Genomic DNA, 18,910 nt, shown 5'->3' with positions numbered 1-18,910 from the left:
AGGTCACGGCACCGCAGCACACAGCCCATAAAACACTGAGTAGTGGGGGAGAAGGGAAAGAGAGAGAGAATACACACCAAACCCAGCCTGCAGGGCAGTGGAGGTGACCAGATTCAACTTTGGTCTCAATCCCAAACATCCTGAACCTTTGTATGATGAGGCTACCAGTACCGACTAATACATAATACTTAGCATGAAGTTTGGAGCTGATAAGCTTATCTCTAATTCAAAAGGAAGAGCCTCCTCCAACTATGAAAAATCACACCATCTTCACTGTGAAAGAAAACTTTCCACTTCTGTACTCATGAACCTGTTTAATCCCGCCGGTCACAATTTGTAAATGTGAAGCTCTTAAAGTGTTGTTCTTGGCTTTTAGGGGGAAATTCAACCTCTAATGTAAAAACAGTCTTCATTAAATTTAATCAAAGTCACGTGACGAGTGTAAAAGGTCACACTTCCAGGTCAGTTTACTTCCTGCTTGAACCTCTAGATAAAGATGTCCTCCTCAGGCAAACCACTTCATTAAAAGATAGAACTATCAGATTTTGGAAATTTGTAGATTCCACGTCTCCTCTCACTCATGTAACTGATCTTCTCCTTGAACTCGTATATATATATATGTAACCTGGACCTTTGAAACGATGACTACAGAGGAAAATCTTAAGAAACCTCACATTCTTTACAGGGCCTACAACTTCTATGTTTTGTGAATTATACTCCTGCCTACAAATAAGAAGTGTAAATATCTCTATTTTGACTGAGTATACAACTTCATAATTTACTAAATTAAGCAACAGAAAATCAAAAAGGGCATAAGGTTTGTGTGTGTGTGTGTGTGCGTGGGGGGGAGGGGGGGGGGGTCAAAGAAGTAAAATGCATGCTCTGAAATTGCAAGGAAAATTTGTGGTTAAATGCATTAATGCTGAATTTATTTATTATTTTATTTATCTAAGTGCTTTTGACAAGATAAAGAGAAACAAGGCAGCCAAGTGTGAAACAAAAGTTCGCCTGGGGTCTGTTTTCTTCGGTTCATCGATCATCTTGCATTAAAATTCTGCCTTTTTCTCTTTCTCTTTCCGTCCTCAGTGCATGGTGGAATAAAGTGACCCGAGCTGGTCTTAGCAAAATTGCACATTAAAAGTCAGTTTTCCTTTTTCTCCTTTCTTTTCCATATACAGGTCAGTTACAGTGTTCTGAAGATGGAGATTATCAGACCAGCAGTTTACAGTGAGTATTAGCTTTTTGTCAAAGTTGAGTTTTGCACAAAGGGGTTTAATCAGCCAACCTTCTGCTTATTATCACTTCACAGTTGTGACACTGGCCAGTGCTCACCACTGCACCATCGTGCTGCCCTAAGTGTCATAAATACATCTTACTGGAAATTCATCATTTAAAATTTTTTTTTTTTTTTTTAAATGCAATAAAATATTGTGCAATCAACTACATATTGGCAAAAAAATATTTCAGCATGAGTTTTTAATGGAGTGCTAGATAAGGAGAAGATACTGCCTCAATGCCAATGGTTTGTGTAACATTAAACAACAAAGCACCATGCTTTCAGAACAGAGGGTGCAATAAAATCAACATTTTTACCATTTTTACTTGTCTATCAACAGATAACCAGAATATCTTAAGTATTAGTGTGTTATTTAGTTCTTAGATTTGTCTGAGTTAAAAAAAAAAAAAACATTTACTTAGTGAGTAAATGTATATATATTTTTTTTTTAACTCAGACAAATCTAAGAACTAACTTCAATGCAACATGACACCAAATGAAAACATCAAACAATAAAATTAACTTGAACATGGCCAAGTGTTGTTGGAAATATGATGCTTTGCACCATATTTAAAAAACCTTTGAGGACCATCTTAAGCGTTCTGCTGTTTGTGTAGGTGCTGCCTGACAATGCTCGCATATTAGGTCAGCTCTGTTTTTCTCTTTCTTTTGTGATATCCTTCCTTTCCTCTGTTGTTCCCCCCTTTTTCTCCCTCTTACCCTGGTCCTGACTCCCTGGTTCCTGGGGCCAGGCCAAAGCCTGTGTCCCTGGAGGAGCCAGAGAGGAGATGGAGAGGGGGCAGCAAGGGGGGGCACAGACTGACTCCAAAACCACAGCTGCAGCAGCCTCTCCTCCTTCTCCTTCTCCTCTCCTCTCCTCTCCTCTCCTTCTCCTCTCCTCTCCTTCTCCTCTCCTCTCCTTCTCCTCTCCTCTCCTCTCCTCTCCTCTCCTCTCCTCTCCTCTCCTCTCCTCTCCTCTCCTCTCCTCTCCTCTCCTCTCCTCTCTCCTCTCCTCTCGGCATCATCCCCAGCTCTGCCATTAATCAGAGGGGAAAGGGTATTTTAGTACATGTGTGTTTGTGTGTGAAAGATGCTGACTGTGTGAGTGGCCAGCGGAGTGTTTATGTGCATCTGTGTGTGTGTTGATAGAGAGCTGGATGGGTCGGTAGTGATGGTATGGAGACCAGGATCTCACAACAAAGCTGGAGAGTTCACCCAGAGAACAAAAGGAGGAGGGAGTGAGGCTGACAGACATAAAGCCTGGCGAGCAGATTGGGGCTGCCAGCGACTGAAAGGAAGAGGTAGACAGATGATCTGCAGAAGTTTTTAGCATCATAGCATGAGACCAGAAAAATGTAAAGTGGCCAACAACCTTGTTTGTAAAATCCCTCTGATGGAGATTCTTTGGACACCTGCACACAAATGTGAAACAGGCTCATTAACAGTCCATGACCTGAAATGTTCACAAATTACATCAAGATTCCTGACAAGGTGTCTGTACTTGCCGTCTTCCTCTCTCTGATTATCCAGGTGGGAGTGAAATGTGACAAGAAAAAACTTCCAACCTGCTCTGTTTTCACCCCCCAACGGGCCTCCCAGAGTGCTTTTCTGCTGACATCACTGCGCAGAGACCTGGCAAGCCAATCTCTCCACTGCTCTATCATTCCCTGCTTCCTGCCCTGATGATGTCACACACCATATGGTTTTCAGCAGTATCGAGCCGGAAAAGAGATTTAAGCCAGTGGAGAGGAGGAGAGAAAAAGGAGGAGGGCTGGAACGGGGCGCAAGGTTGGACGCGAAAAACAAAAGGTTCGCTCTTCCCCCTCTTGTGTGTCCTCCGAGTGGAAGGTGGAGAGGGAGTGGAGGCGTGGGGGTGAGGAGGGGAGGGAAGGGTTGCATTGTGTGAGGCTAATGAGGAGAGACCAGGGAGCAGAGACCACGCATCGGACAGCCATGTGCAGCACAGACGCCCAATTTGATTGGCCGACACAAACACGCATACACGGAGATACACACGCTTTAACGTATCCAATGATACACACTTCAGTGCAGGGGGGAGGCAGGACTAACAAGGCCATGATGGCAGGTGAGGTTGGGTGTTGCCTCACCGTTTCATTATCAATGAAATGTTCTCCAAATTTCATGCCCTTTCAGATATTTGAGCTGCAACGAGCGGCTCGAATCAATATTTTCATGATAACACTGGATCACATGAATACTTGCCAGTAGTACACAGACAGTTGGATTATCACCTGACTAGAGTTCCTCAGCTTTAATGAGCGTTTTAATATCTTTCAGCTTACTATTTAGATTTTCCTGTCCACAACGTTTGGTTTAGTTTAACCCCTTTCAAAGTTTTAAACAAAGGAGGTGTTTTAAGAAACAAAAAGCTCTTAAATCCGACTGTGTGCCTTCTCATCACCAAACAAAGTAGGCATAACAGAGCAATGCTTCCCTGAAGAGAAGGTGGAGACCCAACCAACGCTAAAAGGAGAGTGAAAATAGGCTTGCATTCATGACGTGGCAAAAGAGACCACATCAGCATCGGTTACGTCTTCTTATAGTTGAGGGGTTGGTCAAGATTAAAAGCCCAACTTTGACCTTCAATACAACAGTGTCAGCCCAAAGTCAAAGCTGTTCTAGGGCATAGAATGTATATAAAAGTGGATGTGGTTGCGGAAGTGCTTTAAGCTGCAATACCACGGAGGGCCACTCCAAAAAGCCTCCGGCTCCATAGACTCCCATTCAACTTCTCATGTAATTCAAAGTCAATAAAAGTTCTCTGCGAGTTATCTCGGTGTTGTTAACGAAAGTCAATCCTTCTTATTCGTTTTCTGGAGGTCCATCTGAAAATAATCCCTCATTAATTAGAAAATAAGCCTCAAAAAGACATGTTTTTGGGGCCGTGTCTGTTTGATTGACAGGCCTGTGGTGCAGTCAGGTTACAGCTATAAGTGGGCGGGACGTAGTGTTGTCCTGGGCAAACAAGAATAGCGACCGATCGCACACAACAACTCTGCTCGTTTCAAATGACATGCCTTGCACGCCTATGCACTAAAGCTGTCGCAAAGCCGCTCATTACAATGAATTAAGAGAGGTCTGTGTGTAAATGTTGAGCCTACCATTCAATTTTTGGTGGTGAAGGGACTCCGAAGCCGTAGGGGTGTGTGTGTCTGGTATGGTGGGGCGGTCGCAGCAAGCATCTGGAGATATGTGTGGCCGTGTCCACTGCAAAGAGATAAAGAGAGGAGAGAGGGATGATTGATGACGGTGAAAGACAGAAGAGAGAAAGAGAAAAAAGCCTGGTTCTGGTAGTTAAGAAAGAAAGCAACGTTACAGTCACATAGTCTGTCTCAAGGTGATCGAATTCCTTCTGGACTGTCCTGTCTATTGTGCGGTGCTGCTCTGCCTCACTGCTGGCAGTCACAAATGGAGCAGTAAAAAAGGGGATTGCAATATTCGTATCTCAAAGCCTGAATTGAAACGAGGTGCTCTGGGCCTCGGAGACACGGTGACCCAGCAACACATCTGATCACAGATGTCTGAAAAAGTTGGCCACAGTCGTTCGTACAATTCAAACCCCTCACTGTTTCCACCAAACCTCAGCAAGATATATGTCACAAGTAAAACCTGCACTTGGAGAGATGTTGGGAAAGGTGTGTGATTTAGAGGGTGACAGCAAACTGTGAAGGGATTTAGCTGTTCGGCCTGCCTTATCTCCAGCTCCGGTTCCCGGCTGAGTGTTGGTCTTTGGGAAAGTAAGACGTGTGCAGGCTTTGGGATGGGCTCCCCGGCCTGTGTTTCGGGCTCAGCTCTGGCAGCTTTAATTCAATGATTGCTTACAACCAGCAATTTGGAGGCTTTTTCAGTTCATTAAAAGTTCAGCATTTGCAGATCTGCTGTTCTCCACATTACGGAATGTTAAAAACTGTGTTTTGACAGGCTGAAGTTGAATGTCCAGTGCAGGCTTTTGGAGGCTGATTGATTAGTGAGATAAACTCTTTCTGGGAAGACAGTGGCTGTACCCAGAGACACACAGAGCAATAGAAATTCAACAACATATCTACAGTACTATGATTTTTTTTTTTTGTCGTTGTTGCCATTTATTGGACAGTCAACAGTGAAGAGACAGACATGGAGTGAGAAAGGGGGGCATTATATGCAACCCGGTAGCAACCAACCCACCCATTGATTTGTGAACTGCCGTTCTAAAGCCTCAAGTTTGGTACTTTGGCAGTCGCCATTTTGCTATTTTGGAGCCAGACGTGACCATATTTGGACTAGCTGGGGAGGAAAGAGCAATAAATCTGACACTACGCCCCACCCACTTATAGTGGAATCCTGACGGCACCGCAGTCCTGTCAATCAAACAGACACACCCTCAAATATACCACTTTTTCAGGCCTAATATATAATTATTGAAGGGATTATTTTCAGATGGACTGCCAGAAAACTAATAAGAAGGATTGACTTTAGAGAATGACATTATTATGACTTGAGGAAAAATGTTTTGACTTTGTATTTCATGAGAGAAGTTGAATGGGAGTCTATGGAGCCAGAGGCTTTTTGGAGCCGACTTCTAGTGGCACTCAGTGGTATTGCAGTTTAAGTCAATTCTGCATTGGCCTAATTTTTCCGACCTCAAAGCTACGCCCACTTTTATATACAGTCTATGTATGCAACACCGGTCTTTTGTGGAATTGCTACAGTATTGGGTGCATGCCACTGCTTAGCATATCAAAACCATTTAAATTGCCTTTAATCCTAACTGTCCTGGCTGCACTGTGGTGTTCACTTTGAGACAAATATATCAAAAAGTCTGGTCCTCGGTGCAAAATGAGCTATGACACTCAGCTGGTAGCCCTCTTTATGTGAGGTTATGGTGCTCAAAGCAACACGTGTCATAAAAGTTGTTTTTTTTGGTTGTGATACTCTTGTAAACTATTAAAATTCAAGGCTTTGACCCTCGACATCATAAAGAGTTTGGCTTTGTTATTTATTGGTTTTGAGGCTAATGCAGGTGCACGTTCACTACCAGTTACATCAAAAACTTCACAGATTTCACTGTGATTAGTTAGATTATTGTTCAGATTTCTAATAAAGTGTTGGGCAAATCTAAAGTTTAAATAAGTATAAACGCTCACATATTTACTGCAGTTGATGGCCTGGGACAGAAGCAGTTGAATGACACTACCAGCCATAACAACACTATTTAAGTGTGTGTTTGAATAAAAGAAATCGACAAGCAAGAGTCATAACCTCCCTAACAAGCAGCTCATGATATCACTAAGTGTTTCCTTCGCTGGAAACTATTTTGGACCATGAATTGAAACACGCTGTCACATCCTTGATAGAAGATATCTATTCTCCAACACAACTCTGCCTTCATCTGTCTGTGAGGTTATCATCAGTTCATCGAGGGAACATGGAAGTGAGAGACAATACCTTCCTCCACTTCGGATCATTTCAATGAAACACCAGCACCTTGTACTCTGGCAACTTGAAGAGGAAGAGACCCTGCATGCTTTATGAGATTGTCAGCTGCTGTTGTGATTAAAATAAATATAAATAGGCCTCGGTCTTAGTTAAGTGATTCACGCCGGCTGTCTGTCTCACTGTGATGGTAAAATAATTAGTTCAATCAATTAGAATGTGTGGTCTTTTAAACATCACTGATTTACATAATCCATCCAAATGAAGTTCATTAAACATGAATTAATGCTCATAGGAAGTAAATGACTCCTGTGAACTACAGTGTACACACAGAATCAAAATGTACCGTTTCAGAGCCGATTAGCAGCTGTATATACGCAGACATTTTTTTTGGACATGTTTTGTCAATTACTTCTATCACATAAATCACACAACAATTAAGCCCTCAGTGATGTCAATAACAACAGCAAAATCTTCTACATGGTGCCATACGGTGTCTTTTGCAATAACACAGTGAAACGCAATTTGATGGGCAGACAATCTAAGCTTTAGGTACAACCTCGACTTCTTAAATAAGTGCATTTACTCCAGTTCTTGAATTTTTTGGTGCATAATTTACTTGAACATTTAGTTCCTGCTACTCTATACCTCACCACTTCACTCATTTAGCTGACAGACTACATTTTATATTAACATTTTGCACAACATATAATCAAATTTGATGCACTGTTATGGAGTTATCGGCTACCCTTAAAGCAGTTAAATGGGCTCCAACTCAACTAACTACAATATTGGCGTACAGTTAGCATGTTAATGCATCACTCCTTTGGTGGAACATTGTTATTTTTGCACCTTTTGAATTCACAACTTTTACTTATTTGTGGGCCGTTTTTACTTTTGAATATTTCCTCCTCCAGTACACATTTTTTTGGGGGGGGAAATCATCATTGAACATTAATTCACTTGAACATATTTTAACTTTACAAATTTTTGACCAGAAATGACGTTGATTTCTCTGTAAATGATTCATATAACTACTTAATGGTCCCTGTGTGATTTTCCCAAATAACGCTGACCAATTCGAGGCCATGTCTTTCCAAACTTTTCATTTGCCCCCACATCGCTGCGCAGCACGTCCTCCTTGATAAAGGCCTGTGGGACGCGCTGCCGTTGGGTGTCGCTGTGCAGCGTAAAGTCTCAGCCGGCAGGTTTGGTCCGACCGGACCCCAAACACAGTCTGAAGTGTCAGAAAGTCTAGTTAACACGTGAGAAATCCAGAGTGTGGAAGACGGTGGAAGAGGGTGAAACCGGGAGAGTGAGGACTGCTTAAAATTACGCGGAGGAGAAGTTTTGAGAGAGACAGCCGGACTCGGAGGCACCCGCGGAGATCTTAAGGAGGGAATGCCGAAAAGGAGAGGAGACATACGGCCAGAGCACCAGACATGAGTCCGAGGTAAGACCGGGATACGGCTGAGAGGCAGGGAGGGCATCCAGGCAAGAGACGTGTGACCAGACGGTGGTGTGACACTGAGCCGCTTTTAGTGGACTGCAATGATGAGTTTATCCATTTTCGTTATGTTTTGGAACGACGGTCAAAGACAAGAGCATCCGGCCTAAAGCGTATCTGATGCACAATAACATCAACTAGGCTATTCAAATATATATATTACGATATGTGCATATAAAGTCTGTTATATAAATCATCCAAGACACTGGAGGTGTTGAAAGGCGTTTCACCACTATTGTGGGTCAGTAATAAGCATAGAATTTATAAAAGCTACATAAAATAAGATGCTTTAATAATTTGTTTTAATTATGAAGGGGATGATTGTACTGAAGAAAAGATTAAAAAAAAAAAAAAAAATTATAGTTTTTTTTGTTGTTTTTTTTATATGAAAGCAGCTCCAGTGCCCATAACCCTTAGTGACATGGCACACATCTGGGATTTCAATATTTATCCTGAATTATTAGTTTCATCTGGAGGAAAAACTTGACTAGTTTTACAGCACAAGCAGGTGTTTTACCTGAGACAGACAGACAGGCAGAGTTTTCAAGTGCTTTCAGTGGTTTAGTAAACTTTTTTAGTTCCCCCCCCCCCCCCCCCCCCCCCCCCCCCCCCAAGGTACTTGTTTTCTTTAAGACTTATTTTCTGGCAAATTTTCTCAAGTGAGGTCTGAATTTTAATGACCTTTTTATTAATTTACTTCATTAAAACGTGTTTAACTATAGAATGTCTGTAACTTTAACGCCTTAATTGCACAACCTCCCCCCCCCCAATTTTTTTTTTTTAAATTTAATTTTACTGTGAGTTCAAGAACAAAATAAAAGGGGAATCTAGTTGCTTGAAGGTCTTTGACATGAAACGTTTTGAAAAGTTATTTCCATCATTGAACGTCTCTCCAAAGTTCAGGTGCTGCCTGAACTTCAACATGTAACATACAGTACATATTATATATACAATAGCTGCCTGTCTCTTTAAGACGATGTGTTGAGAAGTTCAAGTCGGGGTCATCTGAAGTTCCTGCCCTCGATTTTACCTTTTAGTTTTATTATAGACTGACATCACACGGGGCGCTAAAACACTTAAGGCGCATAGAGGCTCCATTATCATCCCGGTGCGCGGTATTCCTCCGACTCAAAAATAGCTAAGGAAATTACTAGAGAAAAAAAAAAAAAAAAAAAATAGGAGGAAAATGATGCTGGTCTAAGCACGTATTTTTTTTTGTTTTTTTTTGTAAATGTTATAGGAGGGGATGAGAAAGATGGGAGAGGAGGGGCAGTGAGACAGAGGGAGGAAAGTGGGTGGGAGGACGGACCTAAGGAGCGAGAAGAAATTCATATCAATTAATAATCATAAAAAAAAAAGAGCTGGCAGACGCGCTCGGAAAACTGGCATGGTTTTTTGGAGGCTGGCAGTTCAAAGCTGAAACGTCAGATATGACTCCTAGAGACTGCTGAGATGATCATTAAGGGAGACTTAGATCGGATGGCAGCAGACATCGGGCATGCAGGTAAGAGCTGATATGCTGTAACACAGACACCCAAACAAGAAGAGGGCAAGCATGACACTTAGATTCTTATTCTCTGAAATGCAGAGCAGTCACGAAGGAAGGGCGTTTTTTAAAAAAAAATATTAGCAGAACTTACTTTACATCCTGCTGCGTTTTTACTATCTTTTTATCCCAGTGCATTTCTGATATTGACAAGAAAGGCTCCGCTCAGCTGCGTGTTTAATTCGACTCGATTAAAACATCCAACCTTATTATACTTTTGCAAATCATTTTCAACGCACAAACGGCTTATTTAATTTGTTGTAATTATTCAAGATTAGACTGATGTAATAGCGATTTTACATGCTTGAAAAATCAGAGAAATGATCGAAAATGTTTCGAGTAAAAAAAAATGATTTGTTTGCATCGAAGCTACATGTGTGAACATCATTTTAAAAAAAGAAAGAAAAACGACGCCCTGAAGTTCCTTAATTTATTAATTTTATTATGTTTTTAAACTCGTTAAAAGGGAACTTCATCTCATTCAGTAGCCTAATCCCCTAATAAATTTAATACGGAAGCTGCAGCAAAAATCGCAAAGTCCCTATTGGACATTATAAAACAGGCCCATCACTGCGTCAAATAATGTCAGTTAAGGCGAAGACAGACCTACCAGAGACCGTTATATGAATATTTAAGATTTCTTTTAGTGCATACATTTTCTGGTTTCCTTTGTAGAAGCCGAGGTTTTATACAGCTGCAGAAGAGAGATGCTTCTCAGGGCTGCTGACAGATGAAACGGAAAGAGTTGGTATAAGAAACAGCTGTGTGATACACCTCAAAGTACAGTGAGCTGAAAACGAACCGTTTCTGGAGGCGATTTAGAGATTTTTTTTTATTATTTTTTTTTAGCGGAGATAAGGAGAGGTAGAGGATGAATGAGGCGCTGCAGCGCAGACATGGATTCACTCGTGATTCGTTTTTTTTTTTACTGCACAGTATGTGAAGAGCAGCGTAACAGAGGACGAGTCCTGTCGGCGACAAAGTCAGCAGAGAAACTTCTTGGTTTGCTCGAAAAAAAACGCGACGTGAAGAAGTCACGCAGGACAGAGACATTAACACGAAGAGCTGACCTGGGAAACGTCACTCCTTAATAAACCGAGACAAAGGGAAATAAAACTACATAAACAGTAAATGCAAATAAATGTAAAGTCAACGATTACAGGGGAAGAAATTTGACATAAATAATTGAACAATCTGCTTTAAAACCTGCACACAATTTAATGACTGATCTAAACTTACTTACTTGAATAGAAGTGTTGATTATTTTTATATCGTGTTGTGATCTTGTTTAGATAAACTCATTTACTCAACTCTTATCGAGATAAAGTGGCTCTTTCTCCCATACCTTAATTATTATTTTATAAATGGTTATTAGATGCACAATTGCATCAATCAAACAGGAAACTGCCTTTGACTGTGCCTGATGTTTGTTGGCCTGACTGAAACTCAAACATATTCATCTATCGTGAGCTGCATATTTTCTGACTTAAAAGAAAAAACAAAATAAATCCAAAAAAAAAAAAAAAAAAAAAAAGTGTAACAGAAGAATAAATGTTTTTCCAAATTCACACTAACTTTGCAGCGGCGTGTCATAAATTGAAAATCAAATGGTCTCTAAAATAAACAAGGCGACATGCACATGAGCAGCAAATTGAAATGAAAGAAACTACAATGTTTTCAGCAGATGTCTGCTGTGTTTTGTGACTGAGGCTGGATGCAGAGGTAGGAAGTTTAGTGTTTTGCTTCGACCCCAAACCACAAAAGTAACAAAACAGACAAAACTGCTGCTCTCTGACTAAATTTCATTGCAATCATACATGGCTTCCATAGAGGATGCAGTGAGCATTTATTTACATGTTTTACTGCAGAATTTCACTTTCTGTCAGGCGGCTACATTAAACAGCGAGTTCAGATATTTTAAAAGGCAGGTTGTTGCCCACTCAAACGCCTTTAACATAATTAATGGGAAACCCACAACCGCCCTGACTGTCGTTTACCGCAGTACACGACCAGAAATAATTTGTTGTAAGCACAGGAGGCTGCAGGTGCATAGAAATGCATTTGATTTTTTTTCTCTTGTATCACAAAATATTTTTGTTGTTGGTGAAATGTGAATGTATTCGATGCGCTGTAATTAAGAGTCTGTCATTAATTAGGACAGAAAGGCAGCTTAATTTACTTCAAGGCTTTGTGATGCAATTAAATGTTGTCGCTTAATGCGATGTCATAAACTGCACGCAGACGACAATGTACACCGACTGTGTGTGTGTGTGTGGGTGTGGGTGTGTGTGTGTGTGTGTGTGTGTGTGTGTGTGTGTGTGCGTGCGTGCGTGTGTGCACACAATGTGTCACCATACTCCACGATGTAATGCTGCATACATCCTGCATGTTGTGGAAAGTATTTATATGGACGGACATTGAAACTTATATTGAAATATGACTGTGGAGTAATCAGAGCCAGAGGTGGAAACGCTTCAGATGATCACTACGGACATGATGGACCATGAAGCCACCTAATGCCATACCTGCCTTTGTACTTTGAATATGTACGAGCAGATAATAAGTGATACATGAGCAGACAGGACTTTTTTTTTAAAAAACAAACAAAAATATCTCTTCTTTTAAAAAAATGTATTTAAAAGTCATATGTTTCTTTAACATTGATGACTATTCGCTGCGCAATCACTAACTGTACATCACTGACTTTTCATTTTCCGTTTCATCAGCAATGACGTTCCCTTCTGATGTTCAGGCCTTGTGCTGAACACACGTACAAAAATGCCCTGCGGACATTGTGAAGTCGTAGGAACACCCGGTTTCAGCAGAATACAATCGATGTGCGACATCTCGTTCAGGATTCTTCAGAATGTCTTCCAAACTCACTGGCTAGTTTTTGTTTTAAAGTGCATGCGTCCCTCCTCTTCTGCTGAGCGAGTACACTGAATGAAATAAACAAGAAGTGAATGAGCTGGTGTCAGGAAGGCCGCGATCAGACAGATGACATTGTATTTATTTAGTTGCTTGTTTCCCATCAGTGAGACGGAGCCCTGAGGGACAGTTTGAGACGTTTAATCTCAAGTAAACTATCCTCAGATGCCACTGATTGAACAATACACGGCATTTCATGCATGCAGCTGATACAGTTTATTTTAGATTTGATGGAACAATTAGTGTTGATACTCCAATGTGTGTGTGTGTGTGTGTGTGCGTGCGTGTGCACCGGATCCCTGCAGCCTATCTCAACGTAAAGCACTGAGCTATCTAATGTTGATTTACATGCTGTGTGCTCTGTGTTCCTTATATGACCGGGCAAAAAGGCGAGCTGGAGGACCTATCTTTTTTTGGATGTGTCCTTCCTCCTGCAGGTTTATACCTGCTGTTCATCACACTTGTGAAACATTCATCCCGTCGCTTAGTTTAAAATTCGGCACAGCGCTTCTGGAACACTTTATCAGGAAGCCAGCAATTACAAAATATGTGTCTGTGGTTCTCGAACTGGAGCGCTTTCTCTCTTTTTTTGCTGCAGAGGAAGTGAATGCAATAGACTTGAATTTCTTATAATGAGAAAACCATTGCAACCACTCACCTTTTGCAAAAGTTCATTCATGCAGTGGCCTTTGCGTGCACATCAGTTCTGCGCTGTGTACGTGTTCCATCGAGTGGAATTATGAATTAAATCTGTTACTATGCAAATAACTAAAGCATGAAATACAAAATTGATGAGTAAACAAGGCAGTAAAATCAAATGATAAAACTGTAATTATGAGTTTGCATTAAAATGCAATTAATTGAAGTGTAATTGCTTTCACATATGCAAAGTCTATTTTGGTCTTCATTATTACATCTCAAATATATTGTGGTGAAGTCTGAGCAGCACGTCATATCTTTTCTTTGTTTTATAAACTGCTTCTATTATCTGTCATGATGTGCAGAAAATGACACATCAATTCGTTCTTTTGTGACTTGAACTGCTGACTGCTGCATGACGTTTTACACATGTCTGTTGTTGCAGGTGGCGGACTGAAGTCAATGCTGGATGCCATGGAAGTTCCAAGTCATGCTAGGGATCTCCTCCTGCAGCTCAACAGCCAGCGCACCAAGGGCTTCCTGTGTGATGTTATCATTGTGGTGCAGAACGCCCTCTTCAGAGCTCACAAGAACATTCTGGCTGCCAGCAGCCTCTACTTGAAGTCTTTGGTGGTCCACGACAATCTTATCAACCTCGACCACGAGATGGTGAGTCCAGGGGTGTTCAGGGTCATTCTGGACTACATCTACACGGGCCGCCTTAGTGAGGGAGACCCCACTTCTCCCACTGAACCCAATCTAGGGGCTGTCTTGGCTGCAGCCAGCTACCTGCAGCTGCTCGATCTAGTAGCTTTGTGCAAAAAGAAGCTGAGAAGAAATGGCAAGTACCCTATGCGCCCGGGCCCGGCGTTTCTGCCCTACACAAAGATGGGGCCCAGTAGTATGGGTTTAGGGAGTGGTGGCAGGTATAGGGTTTCTACTCCTGTCATTCAGCCCTGTCCTCCAGGAGGAATTTTGAATAGCCATGCGCCGCGGGCACCACCACTAGAGGAGCTAGTTCCCCATCGACTGGCCATCCACACCGGGGAGTTGTACGCTCCTACCTGCGCTCAGGGCTCTCTGGCGTTCCCGTCGCTGCAGTCGGCTCTGCCTGCCCAGCTGGTGCGCTCAGCCCACTCCGAGAGGAACTGCTCCCCCAACTTCGGCCTTGATCTCTCCAAGAAAAGCCCCACCTCCCAGTCCCAGCTCACGCCCTCTCAAAGCCATCTGGCAAACACTCACAACGACGAGGAGCGAGACGGGACTCTGAGTGGCCGCACGAGTCCCATGCAGGGGACTAACGGGAGGGCCTTCCCCTCGGAAAAAATGGAGTCAAGCGACCAGGCATGTTCGCTCACTCCTCCACCTTTCCCCCACCTCAACCAGCCTCTCGGCCCCCACCTGCCCCACCTCCATCGCTCGGGCTCCCAGGGGACGGACCGCTACCCGTGCCCCCCCAGCCCCGACACCCCCACAGAAGGTGGAGAGGTGGGCAGAGACATGGGCAACATCTACCGCTGGGTGAAGCACGAGCCACTGTCATACCCAGCTGAGGATGAAGACGAGGACGAGGATGAAGAGGACGGGGGTGAAAATGGAGATCAGCATCATAACCATCACAAGGTCGGGGAGGAGAGCGAAGGGGCGGACGACAAGAGCGGGTCGGGGACAGAGGAGACAGGCAGCAGCGAGGGCCGTCCGTCCCCTCCCGGACCGAGGTTCCACATGCCGTACGAGCCCGAGAGCTTCGGGGACAATCTGTATGTCTGCATTCCCTGCGACAAAGGCTTCCCAAGCTCAGAGCAGCTCAACGCACACGTGGAGACGCACACGGAAGAGGAGCTGTACGGCAACTCCGGCGGGGAGATGGGCAACAGCAATAACAGCAGCACCAAAAACATGAGCAGCAACACGAACGGTTACGGCAGCCTGAACAGCAGCAACGCTCTGAACAGCCTGTCCCACCTGGAGACCAAGTCCAACCAGGGGCTAACTGGGGGCATCGCAGAGATGATTCGACCCTACCGCTGCTCCAACTGCGAAAAGTCCTACAAAGATCCCGCCACCCTGCGCCAGCACGAGAAGACCCACTGGCTGACGCGGCCTTACCCCTGCAGCATCTGCGGCAAGAAGTTCACGCAGCGCGGCACCATGACGCGCCACATGCGGAGCCACCTGGGCCTTAAACCTTTCGCCTGCGACTCCTGCGGCATGCGCTTCACACGCCAGTACCGCCTCACCGAGCACATGCGCATCCACTCCGGGGAGAAGCCCTACGAATGTCAGGTGTGCGGGGGGAAGTTCGCTCAGCAGCGCAACCTTATCAGCCACATGAAGATGCACAGCAGCGGGGGCACGGTGGGGGGCATGACCACGGACGGGAAACTGAAGCTGGACTTTGCGGAGGGCATCTACCCTCTGAGTAAATACACAGCGGAGCACCTGGGGCTGAAGCAGGAGAAAGCCAACGAGCTTCTGCTCCAAGCGCAGCAGCAGCTGGTGGCGGACGCGAAGGCCATGGAGAGCCTGTTCCCGCTCTCCAAACTGGCCTCGGAGCACCTGGGCCTCACCCACGACAAGCTGGACATCCTGGGCCAACCGCTGCCCCCTCCTCCGCAGGCCCTCTCTGAAGGCCGCACCATCGACCGCTACTCACCCAGCTAAGACACATGACGTGTAAACGGCAATCACCAATAGGCCTGTGTGCGCACACACAATTTGCAGTATTCTAAAGCCATTCACCTCAACTCCATATCTCCTCTTCACCGCAGACTCAGGCCAAAAGAAATAGGAAATTGGTCTGCTGATGCACACCAAAACGTGTAGACTGTAAGTGCCTTTCTATGCATCTAATGTATCTTAAAATGCTCCTTCATAAAGGAGCTTTGTGCTATTACGTGACCAAGGGACACTCAACTTAAGGAAGTACAGTATTTATGTACAGTGTATGCAAAGAAACTTTTTTTTTCCTTTTTAAATTTTTTTTTATTCTAGCCATTGAGCCAAAGTGACGAATTGAAAACCAAAAATGAAATTGTTTTTTTAATTTATTTTTGTATTATCCGAAGAAAAAAACTGTTGCAAGGAAACTTTGCAATCTGACCCTAAACCTGTGTACTATTCATCTTTGTACAAACCAATGAAAAAGCACATAAGGACAATAATCAGGGTTCGTCCAGACCTGAGCAGAACTTTTACCATGAGAATAAGCCAACTCACCTGGACTTTAAAGTAATGAGAGTATAATTTTTTTTAATCTTATTTCTTTTGGATTTTTATTTTATTTTTGGGGTACTGGACAATGTATGTATCGGTCTCTCCGGCTTCTCCCCATCATGTGAAATGACTGAACGATAAGAGCGACTGCCTCAGCATTTCGGTGAAGTCTCCTCTGCTTTATTTCCTTCACATTTTTTTTTTTAAGCACTCCCACTCCCCCGCATTGCTCGCGCGGATAAAGCCTCATCCTATGTGACAGTAATGGTAGCTTTAATCAGCCTTACGCTCAGCTTGAAAGCTTCCTCTGCAGTTTGACGAACATGCCTTTTGCTTTCAGTTGTTGTGGCGTTGCGGCGAGCACGGCCCTGTGATCTCATAACTGGGACACGATCGCACATACCCGACTGATGACACACTAATCTCTGCTCATGGTGTATATGAAGCGCGGGTGTTGCCTCTGACTTTGTGTATTATTTACAATTATAGACGGTGAGGGAGCAGGGAGCGGAGAGGGGAGGGGAGTTAATGACACAGAAGTCTGTCATTTACTGTCAGCAGCAATCACTATTCACAGCAGGCTGGTGATTAATAGTAGAGCGGCAGGAGTCAGAAGTCTTGTCGTCCGGCCTCTCATTTGACCTCCCTCCGCTGCAGTCTGCAAGTGTGGGAGCCCCGCTACTGTTGACAGCCCAAAGTCAGTGCTGCAGTCATCCCTTTGCCTTAGAAGCACTCCACACACACCGGATGCACACATATACACCCGCCTCTTCCCACACACAGCGAGCTGCTAATCTGTCACTGATATGAACATAAGAAGGGGGTTTGGTGAGTCTTCCCTGGAAGCTGGCGGGGTGAACAGCGATCCCCAGCTGCTGTGTTCCAGTAATCCCTGTGAAATCCCACTTTCTCCTGGACAATTCACACCGCTCGCCGGCATGATGTCCCATTTCATGCCTGCCATCTCACCCCTATCTGGTCCACTTATTAGCATCGTGTCCCAAGCCTAGCAAAAAAACAAAAACCCAACGCTTCCCTTCCCCTTTGCTGGTATCAAACGCGGAAACAAAGACTGAAATATTTCCGTGTTGGCCCACCGGCAGTTCTTCCTCCCTCTTGAAAACAAAAGAGCACTTAAAGGTTGCGGGTTGAAGGCACTTTCTTGTCTTTTTTATATTCCAAAGAACATGTTGGCCTTTTCTTCCTTTTTTTTGTTTTTGTTTCCACTTAGATTAGAAATGTTTGACCACTATAGTGCCAATGCCAACCTCAGTGGGTGAATGTGAAGACTAAAGCCATAAATACACTGTGATAGACGTAGTGAATCTTAAAGGCTTACAAAAAAAAAAGACAATGTGCCTGACTTTTAAATTTTTTTTTTTTTTTTTTTTTTTTTTTTTTAATGTATCTGATTTAAGGGCTTCTTCTCTGTAGCATGTAATCATATCAAACATGGTGTTTCTTTCTTCTTTACTTCATTTTTAATTTGAACTGAAAACAGCGCACGTGAAACTGGTGCTTACCTCAGGACTGAACCCAGCATGGGGATGCTAAGCTTTTGTAAACCTTAAATCATCAATATCGACACACACACACACACACACACACACACACACACACACACACACACACACTTTGTAAAATTTCTTCCTAACAGGGCAGTTGTCCTGTGTTAAACCTGTGGTTATTTCTGTGTTTATACGTTTCTTGTTACAGTTTTTTGGAGCGATGACATGTGATATTAACATTTTTGTTTGTATTTTCACTATGCGGTATACATTTTCTATTGTGTCTTCCTCAAAGAGGCCAATTCCATTGTTATAACATAAGGCTGCATCTTTTTGGTCGTAGCTGAAGAATTTGTGAATTTTCGGAACCACAATACTACGAGCACGTTGGCATTGATCTCCGGTTTTAGCCACGCATGCAGTCAAATCTAGGTGACAAGTGTTTTGAAATCTCTCTGCCTGCGAGACTGGTGATGCATCACGAGTACTTCCTTAAACAGAAAAGCAGGAGCTTCGCTGGTTGAATATGAAAACTGGCCTCGTATTGTTTTGGCCCAGATGTGGGTGAACTTTTGACATGAGTCAGGCGGAGGTGGTACATGCACACAAGCACACAGGAAGCCAGCTTGTTTTGGTTGCTGCTTTAAGTTTGGGGACTCTGTTGTTTAGTTCTGTTACAAAAAAAAGAAATTAAAGATAGCTTCAATGAAATATTTGCAATAAGAAATTAGTACTCATACATGTAATGTGTGTACAAATTTTTTTTTGTGTTAAAAATATAGGAGCAGGCGGATGTCAGTCGTGGGAATTTCATCTGCCTCACTCTCTCCCATTAGTTGAAATAAAGATGCGTCTCC

General features: G+C 43.4%; 1 protein-coding gene across 2 annotated transcripts; it reads left to right on the top strand.

The window, feature by feature from the left end:
* The first annotated feature begins 7,903 nt into the window (after positions 1-7,903).
* hic1 (hypermethylated in cancer 1) lies at positions 7,904-17,902 on the top strand. 2 transcript variants are annotated; one of them, XM_069161466.1, is made up of 2 exons: positions 7,904-8,162; positions 13,775-17,902. In XM_069161466.1, the coding sequence occupies exon 2, from the start codon at positions 13,792-13,794 to the stop codon at positions 15,991-15,993; it is 2,202 nt and encodes a 733-aa protein (XP_069017567.1). In that variant the 5' UTR covers positions 7,904-8,162; positions 13,775-13,791; the 3' UTR covers positions 15,994-17,902. The 2 variants fall into 2 exon arrangements, with proteins under 2 accessions (XP_069017567.1, XP_069017566.1); XM_069161465.1 differs by lacking the exon at positions 7,904-8,162 and adding an exon at positions 8,877-9,720.
* Positions 17,903-18,910: the final 1,008 nt, after the last annotated feature.

This window comes from Embiotoca jacksoni, unplaced genomic scaffold (assembly GCF_022577435.1).
Source record: "Embiotoca jacksoni isolate LCO1_2020_lvr unplaced genomic scaffold, fEmbJac1.0.p SCAF_28, whole genome shotgun sequence".
NCBI classification, from domain to species: Eukaryota; Metazoa; Chordata; class Actinopteri; family Embiotocidae; genus Embiotoca; species Embiotoca jacksoni.
Note: the sequence above shows the minus strand (reverse complement) of the source record. Positions and strands in the feature narration are given on the sequence as shown.

Bases quoted from the DNA above. Each gene is read 5' to 3' on its own strand.
- hic1 (XM_069161465.1), top strand. From the start codon at position 9,669: ATGATCATTAAGGGAGACTTAGATCGGATGGCAGCAGACATCGGGCAT. The intron at 9,721-13,774 runs GTAAGAGCTGAT...CTGTTGTTGCAG, and splicing joins AGCAGACATCGGGCATGCAG to GTGGCGGACTGAAGTCAATG.